The sequence below is a fragment of the Triticum dicoccoides genome, chromosome 5B (genome assembly GCF_002162155.2).
Source record: "Triticum dicoccoides isolate Atlit2015 ecotype Zavitan chromosome 5B, WEW_v2.0, whole genome shotgun sequence".
In the NCBI taxonomy this organism is placed as follows: domain Eukaryota; kingdom Viridiplantae; phylum Streptophyta; class Magnoliopsida; order Poales; family Poaceae; genus Triticum; species Triticum dicoccoides.
Window position 1 is genome coordinate 176,837,648 of NC_041389.1, and position 13,517 is coordinate 176,851,164.

Here is a 13,517-nt window from a genome sequence, read left to right on the forward strand (position 1 = left end):
GTCCTCTTCCCCCGAAAACACTCGGCGGGAAGGGTTGCCACAACGGCCAGTTTGAAGGGGGACAGGAGTACAACCTATCCTGACTAAAGGTGGTCTTCGCCTGCAAAAGCCTCCTGCCATGACGCACCGGTGGGCTCGATGATGACCTCCATCCTGGCGAGCCCGTCGTCTTGGTCTTCTTGCACCGAACGGGTAACCCTTGGGGATTGCTTTGGGAACCGGCGCGCTGTCCTTGCTCCCTTAGCACGAAAGAGGTAAGCCTCTTTATCCGCGTCTACTGGCGCTCCTCTGGCCTCGCTCGTCGCCACGCGCGTCAACCATGTGAAGACGCAGGGCCGTGCAACTCCGCTGAACATCTCTTGACTCGCATGCCTCCCTGAGGGGCCTCGAGAGGCGGCCTCTGGAAGCCGCCCCGCGAGGCTCTTGAGGACACCTGATGACGCACGCCTCGCGAGGTAAGGTCCTCGCGAGGGCCTTGCTCACGAAGCTCTAGCGGTGTGCCAGCCTGGGGCCTCTTGGTGGCGCCGCGCACTGGGCCGCAGGCAGACAGGCCTGGGTACCCCAGTCCCACGGGCCCGACAGTCTGTAATTTGGCTCCTTGTCACTCTGTATCGTCTAGCCGTTTGACTTTATTTATAAAGTGGCGCAAAAGTATATTCTCTAAAAAATACTATAAGGACATAAGTGTGTATGGAGGATATTAGGACTCCTTTTTCAGGTTCTTATATACCTATTGCAGCCTTTCTCTTTCCCTAAGAACAGTTGGCTATCTTGTCACGACATAATTTACAATTAATACATAGATTTCTGTAACTGGTCTACGCACTGCGATATTTTGACATTTTGTGCAAACATAAAACATCTGGAACTATTGCTCCTAAATGTGTGTCCGGCACTCCCTAAAATGCGCTACAGGAGTATAGAGACTATTGTTCTAATCATGTGCAGTACATAGTCAACAACTCAGGGTAGCCCATGTGAATAATTAATTAAAGGTTCATATAATTGATCTGTACAAACTGTGCAGTTATGTACTTTGACTAATTTAGAAAAACACTGTTGAATTATGATTCATCTTTGTTTACGGAGAACTTCATGATCTGTTGAGAATCAGCGAGCAGGCTACAGAAATTATGAACCATGTCAACAAGAAGTAGCCGACAAGCTTTGTAGGAAACTCATCTTCCGGTTCCTGTTTCATCAATTAAGTACAAACAACTCAATACCTTTTCATAACCAAAGCGACATACATAAATATAGGAAATTTATGTTAGTAGCTGAAACACACAATTTCCGCCCAAGGATTCTAATAAGGTTTCCCGTTTATCAAGTAGAAAACAGCTCCTAGAGTTTCAACTTTCAAGTTCTACCTACGGAGTTTGGATTTTATGAGCTCAGTACATATGACTCCTATGCTTCTTTCTTCAGTTTAATATGGACAGTTTAGTTGTTTTTAAAGGTAACACTTCCTAATGATCATCAGCTTGGAGTATGTTGATGAGCTTGCTCATCATTCAACTAGTAAAATGTTAAGTGCTGAGCATTCATCTAGAAACTGCTAAAATTTGAGATGGCCTTAAGCCCATATAGCAATTTCTGAAAAATCTCTAAAGGCCCATGTGGGTTTATTGGCACTAGGTGGAGGCGGGAAGTTTAGTCCCACCCCGAAAGTGGAAGAGGAGTTGGACCTCCTTATAAGGGTGACTCTTCTACATGCTATTGGAGCTTGAAAAGAGAAGAGGCCCTCACGCGCTCCTCCGCCGCCTGCCTCGCCTCGCCACGCCACGGGAATGAGCCGAGCCAAGCTCACACCTACGCGCTTATTTTTGCTAGTCACTTACCGAGAGTTTCTGACAGCTGGGCCACGATCTGAGACGTTGGATCGTGGGCTGTCACGGACTCGGACGTGGGTCGAGCCCATGTCTCTCCACGCGGTGTCTCCTAACCCTAGCCGCCACGATCAGATCACATCTGCTCCACGCAAACCGCCCACCGTCGTTCCTTTGCTGCTACTGCCGCCGGTGACTCCATACCGTCCGCCGCGTACATGGTCGACGGGAGAGCAGGTCTCCGAAACCCCGTCTCTCCAGTTCCTGCACGCGAGAGAGGCGAATAGGTTTTTGGAAAGCGACTACGCGATTGCTCGTTGTTCGTCTACTTCCTCTACGTCTGCGTCGCCCTCATCATCGCCATGCCCACCGACGCCGAACGTGTCGCCGCCGAGAAGGAGAAAGTTGAAGCCGACAAGAAGGCCGCCGAGGATGCCGCTGCTGTTGTCACCGCCGTCGCGGCTTCTGCATGGCCTACTGGAGGGTATAACGCGTTTATCCCTCTCCTGATTATTTCTGTATTAGCAGTACTAGCATCATGTGTAGATTTGTCTACTGTTTGCGTAGTACGTGGTTGTTTAGATCAGTATCAGTATGTCGTTCATCATGCCAATGCCATGCTAGTCATATACTTATGGATTAAATTAGTCGGAAAATTGCCTATTTACTCATCAATCCGAAAACCTATTATGTGTAGGAATTTTTCGGCAAGTGGCTTTGCCACAGCACTGAAACCGGATAAGTTTACCGGTACGTATTTTAAGCGTTGGCAGACAAAGACCACTTTATGGCTCACGGCTATGAACGTGTTCTGGGTCACCGGTGTGTCCACGGGGACGATTGCTCCTGAACAAGAGAAGGCGTTCAGGGAGGCAACCACTGTGTTTCTCGGAGCAGTTCTTAGCGTGATCGGAGATAAATTGGTCGACGCATATTTACATGTGCATGTCGCCAAGGACTCGTGGGAGGCGCTCGAATCTAAGTTCGGGGCCGCCGATGCAGGGGGCGAGATGTATATTATAGAGCAGTTCCACGATTACAAGATGGTTGAGAACCGTCCTGTACTGGAGCAGGCTCATGAGATAATATGCATTGTTAAGGAGCTTGGGCTTCTGAAGTGCGAGTTACCGGGCAAGTTTGTCGCGGGCTGCATAATTGATAAGCTCCCTAATTCCTGGAGGAACTTTGCCACCACTCTGAAACATCAGATGCGCGAATTCTCTGTGGAGGATGTCATTGGCCATCTGAGTGTTGAGCAGAATTCGAGGGCAAAGGACTCGCACGGAAAAGGGGCCGAAGGGACTTCTGTTGCCAACATGGTCTACCAGAGGAACTTCAACTCCCACAAGCCCAAGGGAAAGAACGGTGTCCAACAGAAAACCGACTTCAAGAAGAAGGGTAAGAAGACCTTCAAGAAGAACAAGAAGAAGGGCTGCTTCACTTGTGGTTCGGTTGAACATTGGGCCAACAAGTGCCCAAACAAGTTTAAGAAGTCAGGACAGGACTCCAAGTCCGTCAACATGATTGTGGGCAACAATGAGAATAGTGCATCTGGATACGGTAATTTATTTACTGTTTTTCTATGTTTCAGCCTACCGATTGGTGGGTGGACACATGTGCACTGACATTTCATTGTTCTCTTCTTACCAGGTCACAGGCCACGGGTCCGTATTGATGGGGAATGGCGTGAGTGCTTCTGTTTATGGTGTTGGCATAGTCGATCTGAAGTTTACTTCGGGAAGGATCGTGCAGCTGAAGAACGTGCAGCATGTCCCCGCCATCTATGTAAAGAAGGGTTTAAGTTGGTATTCGAGTCTAATAAATTAGTTGTTACTAAGTATGGACTATTTGTTGGAAAAGGTTATGCGAGCGGAGGGATGCCTTTCCCTCGCAGATTTCTATAATAAAGTTGTGAACCATATTCATTCGAGTGTTAATGAATCTGAAGTTTGGCATTCACGTCTTTGTCACATAAGTTTCGGTGTTATGACGCGGCTAGCTAAGTTGGATTTAATCCCGAGTTTCACTTCAGCCAAAGGTTCTAATTGCCTTTCATGTGTGCAAGCTAACCAACCTCGCCAGCCTCACAAGGTTGCGGAGAAGAGACACTTGGCACCACTAGAACTCATACATTCTGATCTTTATGAGATGAATGGCGTGTTGACTAAAGGTGGAAAGAAATACTTCATGACATTGATAGATGATTCCACTAGATATTGCTATGTATATCTGTTAAATACTAAAGATGAGGCTCTACACTACTTTAAAATCTATAAGGCAAAAGTTGAGAATCAACTTGAAAAGAAAATTAAACGAGTCCGGTCAGATCGTGGTGGAGAGTACTTCTCGAGTGAGTTTGATTCCTTTTGTGCGGAACACGGCATTATTCACGAGAGGACGCCTCCCTATTCTCCCTAGTCAAACGGGGTTGCCGAGCGGAAAAACCGTACTCTAACTGATCTGGTTAACGCCATGTTAGATACATCGGGTTTATCCAAGGCATGGTGGGGGGAGGCTATATTGATGGCATGTCATGTCCTGAATAAAGTTCCGACAAAGGATAATGAGATCACTCCCTATGAGAAATGGGCAAAGAGAAGGACAACACTCTCGTACTTGCGTACTTGGGGCTGTTTGGCGAAAGTCAATGTGTCGATCCCCAAAAAGCGTAAGCTTGGACCCAAGACTGTGGACTGCGTTAATTTGGGCTACGCTAAGAACAACGTTGGCTATAGATTTCTAGTAGTGAAATCTAAGATACCTGACCAGAAGGTCGGTACAATTATGGAGTCTAAGGATGCTACATTCTTCGGGGATATTTTTCCTATGAGAGATATGCAAAGCACTTCTAGACAGGAATCTGAGGAGACTCCTGAGCCTGCCATTCCTATGAAATATTATGAACGAACACATGATAAAAATCCTGAGGAGGATGACGAAGAAACCCTTGGTAGGGGCAAAGAGACAAAGGACTGCAAAGACCTTTGGTGATGATTTCTTGATGTACCTCGTGGATGATACTCCCACTTCTATTTCAAAAGCGTATGCCTCTCTAGAAGATGACTACTGGAAGGATGCGGTCCGTAGCGAGATGGATTCCATCATGGCTAACGGGACATGGGAAATCATTGAGCGTCCCTATGGTTGCAAACCATTGGGATGTAAGTGGGTGTTCAAGAAGAAGCTTAGACCCGATGGTACGATTGAAAAGTACAAGGCTAGGCTTGTGGCCAAGGGCTATGACCACAAAGAAGAGGAAGATTTCTTCGATACTTATTCACATGTGGCTATACTGACCACCATTCGAGTATTACTCTTGTTGGCGGCCTCGCACGGTCTTCTCGTCCACCAGATGGATGTTAAGACGGCTTTTCTGAATGGAGAGCTAAACGAGGAAATCTACATGCAACAGCCAGATGGCTTTGTGATAGATGGTCAGGAAAGAAAGGTGTGTAGGTTGCTGAAATCTTTATATGGCCTGAAGCAAGCACCTAAGCAATGGCATGATAAGTTTAATACAACTCTGACATCTGTTGGCTTTGTTGTTAATGAAGCTGACAAATGTGTATACTATCGCCATAGTGGGGGCGAAGGAGTCATACTGTGCTTGTATGTTGATGACATACTGATATTCGGAACCAACCTCAAAGTCATTGAGGAGGTCAAGTCGTTTCTGTCTCAGAACTTTGAGATGAAGGACCTTGGTGTGGCTGATGTTATCTTGAACATCAAGCTGCTGAGAGATAATGAGGTAGGATCACACTTCTGCAATCCCATTATGTTGAGAAGGTGTTGAGCCGTTTTGGATATTCGGACTGCAAACCATCTCAAACACCATATGATCCTAGTGTGTTGGTCCGAAAGTTCGAAGGCACGGCTAAGGATCAACTGAGATACTCTCAAATCATTGGTTCACTCATGTACCTAGCAAGCGCAAGGAGGCCTGACATCGCGTTTGCTGTGAGCAAACTGAGCCGGTTTGTTTCCAATCCGGGTGATGTACATTGGCATGCTATTGAGAGAGTTATGCGCTATCTGAAAGGTACTATGAACTACGGACTTCACTATACCGGATACCTGTCGGTACTTGAAGGGTATAGTGATGCGAATTGGATCTCTGATGCTGATGAGATGAAGGCCACAACTGGGTATATGTTTACTCTTGGAGGTGGCGCTGCTTCCTGGAAGTCTTGCAAGCTAACGATCTTAACGAGATCGACAATGGAGCCAGAATTAACAGCTTTAGACACATCTGGTGTCGAAGCAGGATGGCTTCGAGATCTTTTGATGGACTTGCCATTGGTTGATAAACCGGTTCCGACTATCCTTATGAACTGTGACAATCAGACTGTCATCACCAAGGTGAAGAGTTCAAAGGACAACATGAAGTCCAACAAACACATAAGAATGAGATTAAAAGCTGTCAGAAAATTAAGAAACTCCGGAGTGATAGCGTTGGAGTATGTCCATACGGCTAAGAATCTGGCAGATCCCTTTACAAAAGGGCTATCACGTGTTGTGATAGATAGTGCATCGAGGGAGATGGGTATGAGACCCGCATGAGTTGCCATGGTGGTAACCTAACCTATGTGATCGGAGATCCCGTGAAGTAGGAACTGGGAAAACAAGCCAGTGGAGAACTAAGGAGAGTACCTATACTAACCCACTCCGTTGGAGATGCAATACTCTCAATACTGTATGGAAGGGTGACTATTGTCTTAATGTGTTCCGAGGCTTATGTAAGCAAGATGCTATCCTACAAAGCGATCTTTGAAGGAACACACCTATATGAGCCTGACTGCTGGTCACAGTCTATGAGATTGGGGTGATCTCTAGTAAGCTCATGAATAGGCCAGGAGTGTGACTTATATGCTCCACCTGAGGGGTCAGCCTTCGGCAGCTTAGTACTAGTAAGACATGTTGTAAAGATTCTTTACGCCAAACTGACAATTCAAGGCATAGTCCATTGTTCAGTTGTGAAGGAGTATAGCTACTTGCTCTAGGTGAAGCTCAACCTTAACAGGTCTTCACTGAAACACTAGTATATCGAAACAACAATTGGAACAGAGGACACAATGGACCCTCGAGATCTGGTGGGGGACTGAAATTTGAGATAGGCCTTAAGCCCATATAGCAATTTCTGAAAAATCTCTAAGGGCCCATGTGGGTTTATTGGCACTAGGTGGAGGTGGGAAGTTTAGTCCCACCCCGAAAGTGGAAGAGGAGTTGGACCTCCTTATAAGGGTGGCTCTTCTACATGCTATTGGATCTTGAGAAGAGAAGAGGCCCTCGCGCGCTCCTCCTCCACCGCCCGCCTCGCCACACCACGCCTCGCCTCGTCAAGTCACGACGCGCCGCGGGTTGCGGGAATGAGCCAAGCCGAGCTCACACCTACGCGCTTATTTTTGCCAGTCTCTTACGGAGAGTTTCTGACAGCTGGGCCACGATCTGAGACGTCGGATCATGGGCTGTCACGGACTCGGATGTGGGTCGAGCCCACGTCTCTCCACGCGGCTGCGCCTATATAAGTGTGCGGTGTCTCCTAACCCTAGCCGCCACGATCAGATCACATCTTCTCCACGCAAACCGCCCACCGTCGTTCCTTTGCTGCTACTGCCGCTGGTGACTTCATCCCGTCCGCCGCGTACACGGTCGACGGGAGAGCAGGTCTCCGAAACCCTGTCTCTCTGGTTCCTGCACGGGAGAGAGGCGAATAGGTTTTTGGAAAGCGACTACGCGACTGCTCGCTGTTCATCTACTTCCTCTACGTCCGCGTCGCCCTCATCATCACCATGTCCACCGACGCCGAACGTGCCGCCGCCGAGAAGGAGAAAGTTGAAGTCGACAAGAAGGCCGCCGAGGATGCCGCTGCTGCTGTCACCGGCGCCGCGGCTTCTACATGGCCTACTGGAGGGTATAACGCGTTTATCCCTCTCCTGATTATTTCTGTATTAGCAGTACTAGCATCATGTGTAGATTTGTTTATTGTTTGCGTAGTACGTGCTTGTTTAGATCAGTATCAATATGTCGTTCATCATGTCAATGCCATGCTGGTCATATACTTATGGATTAAATTAGTCGGAAAATTGCCTATTTACTCAGCAGAAACCATCTATTCTGCTATGGGCTGATGCTGACCTTAGGAGGATCTGGTGCCAACTCCATGGGGTCAACTTCAAAAGGCCAAACATATCGCTCAGGCTGCCCATTTCTCTCCAAGCTCCAATCATATAATCTTCTCTCTTCCTCGGTTGATAATATGGTAAAAGATTCCTGCAGTGGTGCAGGTATATTAAGAATTATTGGAAATTGTAAATTTGTAATGGATGGAGAAAAGCATTCAGACTCTTAATAGTGGCTCAAAACCTTCAATAGGTCATGTTCCTTGCTGATTTCCTCTTCTTCCAGTCCTTGCTTATTTAGTTGTTCACACCGTTTCTCATATGCAGCTTTGACCTGATTTCAAGGTTAAAATCAGGTGATGCTGGGTTGGCAAGACTTCACAAAGTGCAGTTACGATCTTATTACGAGTTATACGTGAATAAGGAGGCCAACATATATTAATCCACACTTGAGTTGAAGCAAAGCATGTGGTCAATGCAATGGTAAATGTAAACTTGTTGCAACTTCAGCAAAATCACGAAGTTTCTTGCTTAAGAAATAACATACTGAGAATGTAACACACCATGATCCAGTTAGGAAAACAGAGGAGTGTAGGCTACTCAAGCATGGTTGAAGTATGCTGGCTGCACTGGAGTCAGCTAGTGCTTAGTCTTGTTCGGTACCACGTAATTTTGTACAAGGAAAAGGTTGTCATACTCGTTGCAAGTTTGCATCTACCAGGTACATTCCACATGTCATTGTAATGAGATCCACTTATCAGAAATTCCTCTGTACCTCATCGGTTGACGCTAATCTGGTAATTCCAAGCCTCCCATAGTGATCAGCATCTGTAATTGCTGCAAGTATGGAAAGTTGCCCTTATATAAGAATAGTTTTCCAACAGACAAACTATACATGGTATCCTCAGCCTCAACTATTCCTGCGAAAACCATAGTAATTTAAATGCAGAAACCACAGAAAATAATTCATGTCCTACTGGAATTAGGAACTATCCTTGCATCCAAACAGCGCCTGAATTCCTGAAGGCACACGATTGTGACTATATTGAACGATTAAGTTTTGACATATAGGAAACATCAACAAGGTTATGCCGTTAATTTGGTTTATTATCAAGGCACAGTTGCTCCCAATTGTAAAGGGGGCAAACAAAGCTACACACCATATATCCAGATTTACTAGATCGAGTGCTAAATGAGTGCAATTACATGAGCACAACTAGAACACTAAAATAAATGACACTTAAATGTGCTAAACAATAACAGAAATTTAGCTAATGTTAAACAATTATTCGTTCATTTTAACTTTTCCTGTGTTTCAATCGTGTCTACATCAAATCGCAAAATTTGAGATGTGAGGTCCAATATTAAAAGCTTACGAGAGATTAGCCAGAAACATTGGCATTAGTAGGCGTTGTATATAACCGTATAAATCAAACAAGAAACGCGCACCAAGGCCGCGCATCGCCTTCTGCACGTTGGCGGCGGAGATGAGCGAGTAGGGAGGCCGCGTGGAAGTGGCAGCGCCGCCGGCGACGTCAGTTCCAGCGTCGGGATACCCATCCGCTGCCGCAGCCAGGTCCTCAGAGGCCGCGGCCCCGCCGTCGGCCGCAGCCGCACATCGCCGGCGGAACGACGCTGCTGCGAAGAATCGGGTAGGGACAAGATGTACTCGGCGGCGCGTCGACGAGGAACATACGGCGGCGGATACGGTGGCCGGTGCCGCCGGGGAGGTGACGCCAACGGCAGCCATGGGGAGTGGAGGAAGAGGAGCGCGGGAGATAAGGGAACTGGGGATGGAAGTAGAAGTTTTTTAGCTTTTCCATTCTTTATCGGCTTTCGAGTTTCTCCTGTTTTTTTCCAATTCAAAAAAAATCTCCTTTTTTCTGACGGAGGTATTTCTCCTCTTTTTTTACGGACGGCTTTCAAGTTTGTCTAGTACGTTCTTTATTTTTGTCGGAAGAAAAATCAATTATAAATTTTATAAAAAATATAAAGCACCTCAAACATAATAAAAGTCACACCAGGATTATGAGAAAATCAAAAAACCACTGCTTGAGAAAAGGATCCAAATCTAATCATTAAAGCTTGCCAACCGCACAAATACCAACTGCAACCAAAAAGACAAGCAACTTGTGAACAACATGTTTTATGAATGATCCGCAAAAAGAAAAACCCAAATGCTACCCCAGATTTTGAAACTATTTGAAGGTTGTTTTTCTTGAATTGCATGCAAATGATTATGTTTATACTACGCCTATATTTGTCTTGTATATTTACTAATGAAAGATAATAATTATCGTTGTGAGTGGCTTTCTTTAACAACATAAAAGCCGTTCGCTTGAGCAGGTGAATGACTCTAGTTTTTTGTTTTCATGCTTCAGCCTTTTCTTATTTTGAAATTGTGAAAATAATCATGAGGCTAAACTTGACTATTGCTGCCTACTACACCCTTATCTCCAATGTTCATGCATTACACCCTTTATGATCCCAGCACACCGTGTTGAGAAAGTTTGGGCGGATATACACCGGGAGCTCGTTTGCATAGGCCATGCCTGGATCATGCGCCGATTAGATAATGGTATCTACAAAACCACTTTAGCAATTGTAGATATTGAGGAGAAGCTACGTATGGTCCTCTTATTTTATCAGATATCATTTGTCCCATTATATTGTTTGCAGATTTTTTTTCCTCCATAAAGAAATATATGATCGTTTAGATAACTAAAGTAGCAAACTAAATAATTTTATATCTCTTTACGGAGGGAATAAGATGCAGCATGAAAGTGGCCCCATTTCATCAAACCGTGAAGAAAGTGAATGGAAACATAAATAGGAGATAGGACTAAAGGCAAAAAGATGACTAGCATTTTTAATGCCCCACGAGTGAATACCAGAACCTCTTTCTTTTTTGCTTCGTACATAAATACAGAAGCATTACTATTAATCATGTTCTTTTTGCGGGAGACTATTATTCATGTTAATTGTATTCCATTCTATTTTTCTTTACTGGTGTACCGACAACTTTGTATGATAGTAACCCTAGAGATACCAAACCATTTGAAGAATCAGCAAAATAGTTGCCTTCATGTGTGCCGTTAGCAAAACTGCATTTTGCCACTTCTATATGCATGCATATCCAGTTTGACACATTGTACCTTAATAATTTTTAGAAGTATCTCTATCATTCATTTGACACAAACCCACATAGGCGGCAAGGTATGAATTCCGTGGCTTATGTTACAGATGAAGCTATATGTTTCATGGTATCATCCTCATAAGAACAAGTATCAATGGTTTGTTCTGTTAATCCACTAAGTTTGATTGTTGCCTTCAAATTCGAAATGGCAGACAATTTAGTTAGTAGCTTACATGTTTCATGTAACTGAAAACTGTAATTTGCGGAAATTCCCATCTTTATATTACAGGCGTGACAATGTGTGTCATCATGGTCTAGTTGTGAATAAGCAAAAGCATAGGTAACTGCCAAACGGAAGCACTGTGACATAGATACAACTAACATCGACCCGAACCACCTCATCTATAGAAACTTCCGGCCATGTGGCATCGCTTTCCTTCTCAACCATGGCAACGTCACCCTCGAAGTTCTTCTATGGACACCTTGCACTTCTTGCGGGCTACCAGAAACTCTTTACTGCGAGCGGACTCAGACATCAAGTAGAAGGGCCTGGGATCCCATCAGCAGTCGGCTCACACTAGGTCCTCTTCCATGGCTGCCCACCGCGTCCTCCCCCGCCCACGTTTTCTTCGTGGCATCAAAGTCCGCCCAGATGACTTCTCGTCCATTGCTTACTTGGCGCAAAAACCAAATGCAACCAAAAAGTGAGGCTAACTATTTAAAAGAGTTTCTTTCATATGCCAATGACTATGATTGTGTTGTGTTACTTTACACCCAGCCTTTATCAGGGTAGTGTGTTAGGTAGATATGACCACTTGCTGACCAATGTAACACCAAACTGGACGAACCTAGCAGTAGGACCCTCACTCGAAAAGACTAAGAACTAGCCTTCCCAGCGACCTCCTAGCTGTAAGTGCATCTAGTGCCCCTTAGTGATTTTGGTGTATTGAAGACTTATAGGTTAAGGGACTGATGCGTTTGTGAGTGTACACAGGTCTATAAGTTTATGAGGAGTTTGATATTTACAAAGAAAGTCGACCCCTAAAAATGAAGTTCTTCAACTGAAGACTTCGGATTTCTAAAGACTTTCTGAAGACTTTGAAAGTGAAGAAATTGGTGTGACCTTGAAGACTTGGCAATCATTCGAGGAACATGAAGCGTGAAGACTTTTGTTTTCGTAGTTTCATTTTCTCTTTCTCGAGTCATAGGAAAAACCGTACTGTTAAAAGGGGTCAAGGAAATACTAAGGAAAAAATTTCAAGTGATGCTTAACTCAAAATCCTACACCTACCAATCCCTTCGAGTGAAGCCATTGGAAATCTCATACAGTTCAGTCATATTCTTCAGTGACAGAGACGAAGTTCTTCTGGTCCCTGAGGAATTTGTTCTGACTGAGGAGTTAGGAATTCGCCAGTGCGGATTGCCTACACAGTGAGGAACATGGTAGCCCTGAGGAATTTGAGAGTCAAAATTCTGACCGTTGTTGTGCTATGCGCCAACTGTCCCAAAATATCTACCCACGTAACGGTCATATCACGAAGGGCATTTATGTCTTATCATGTGGGGCTGCTCCCTAGGCTATAAATAGCCGCCCCCTATAACCACTAGCTAGTTGGTTGCTCCGAGAGAAACTGACACTTGTCATTTGAGAGCATCCCATCCTCCGAGGACTTTGAGCGAAAATCATCAAGTGAGGAAAACCCAAACCCAACACACCTACAACCCAAAGTGATTGAGCATCACTGAAGAGATTGATCCTGCGTGGATCCGATGCTTATTACCTTTGAAGACTGTGCTTCTTCCAGACGGTTAGGCGTCATGGTCTAGAGTATCCAAGAGGAATTGTGGATCGCCGAGTGACCTAGTCTGTGAAGGTTTGGAAGTCACCTGAAGACTTACCACGAGTGATTGGGCGAGGTCTGTGTGACTTTAGCTCAAGGAGAATACGGTGAGGATTGTGTGTCCTCAGATTTAAATACCTAGCCGCTCCAACCAGACGTATAACTAAGACATCAGTTGGAACTGGTCTACCAAATCATTGTCTTCACCAAGCTTACTGGTTCTATTTCCTCAACTCTTTCATTTCTCATTTCAGTTGTTGTGTGCTTGTTCATATCTGTTTGAAGACTTTCTCAATTTCCTCAATTTGATTTCTTCAGTCTGTCCGTCTTCATCCCGTGTTATCCTGTGCTTACGCTTTCTGTACTCTGTGCTTGTCTTCATTTCATCATGATGACTATGCTTGTGTTCTGCTATGCTTATTTTTGAGTACTTATTTCGCTGCAAGTAGTTCTTCATTTAGGAATTTCCTCACCAGCAAATTCCTTAGTGAAGAATTCATAAAAATCGTCTATTCACCCCCCCTCTAGTCGATATAACGCACTTTCAATTGGTATCAGAGCAAGGTACTCCCTTGTTCTGTGTGATTTT

The 13,517-nt window shown here is 45.0% G+C and overlaps 1 protein-coding gene across 1 annotated transcript; it reads right to left on the reverse strand.

Annotated features, from left to right (window-relative positions):
- Positions 1–952: 952 nt before the first annotated feature.
- On the reverse strand, positions 953–9,755 carry LOC119308006 (NAD(P)H-quinone oxidoreductase subunit U, chloroplastic-like). Its single transcript, XM_037584120.1, has 5 exons — positions 9,401–9,755; positions 8,727–8,788; positions 8,196–8,285; positions 7,968–8,102; positions 953–1,192 (listed from the first exon to the last, which is right to left on the reverse strand). The coding sequence occupies exons 1-5, from the start codon at positions 9,699–9,701 to the stop codon at positions 1,094–1,096; spliced, it is 687 nt and encodes a 228-aa protein (XP_037440017.1). The 5' UTR covers positions 9,702–9,755; the 3' UTR covers positions 953–1,093.
- Positions 9,756–13,517: the final 3,762 nt, after the last annotated feature.

Excerpts from the sequence above, each read along its gene's own strand:
- LOC119308006 (XM_037584120.1), bottom strand. The coding sequence starts at position 9,701 with ATGGCTGCCGTTGGCGTCACCTCCCCGGCGGCACCGGCCACCGTATCC. Across the intron at positions 8,789-9,400 it reads GAAGGCGATGCGCGGCCTTG|CAATTACAGATGCTGATCAC; the intron begins GTGCGCGTTTCT and ends CCATACTTGCAG. Across the intron at positions 8,286-8,726 it reads GATTAGCGTCAACCGATGAG|GTCAAAGCTGCATATGAGAA; the intron begins GTACAGAGGAAT and ends CCTTGAAATCAG.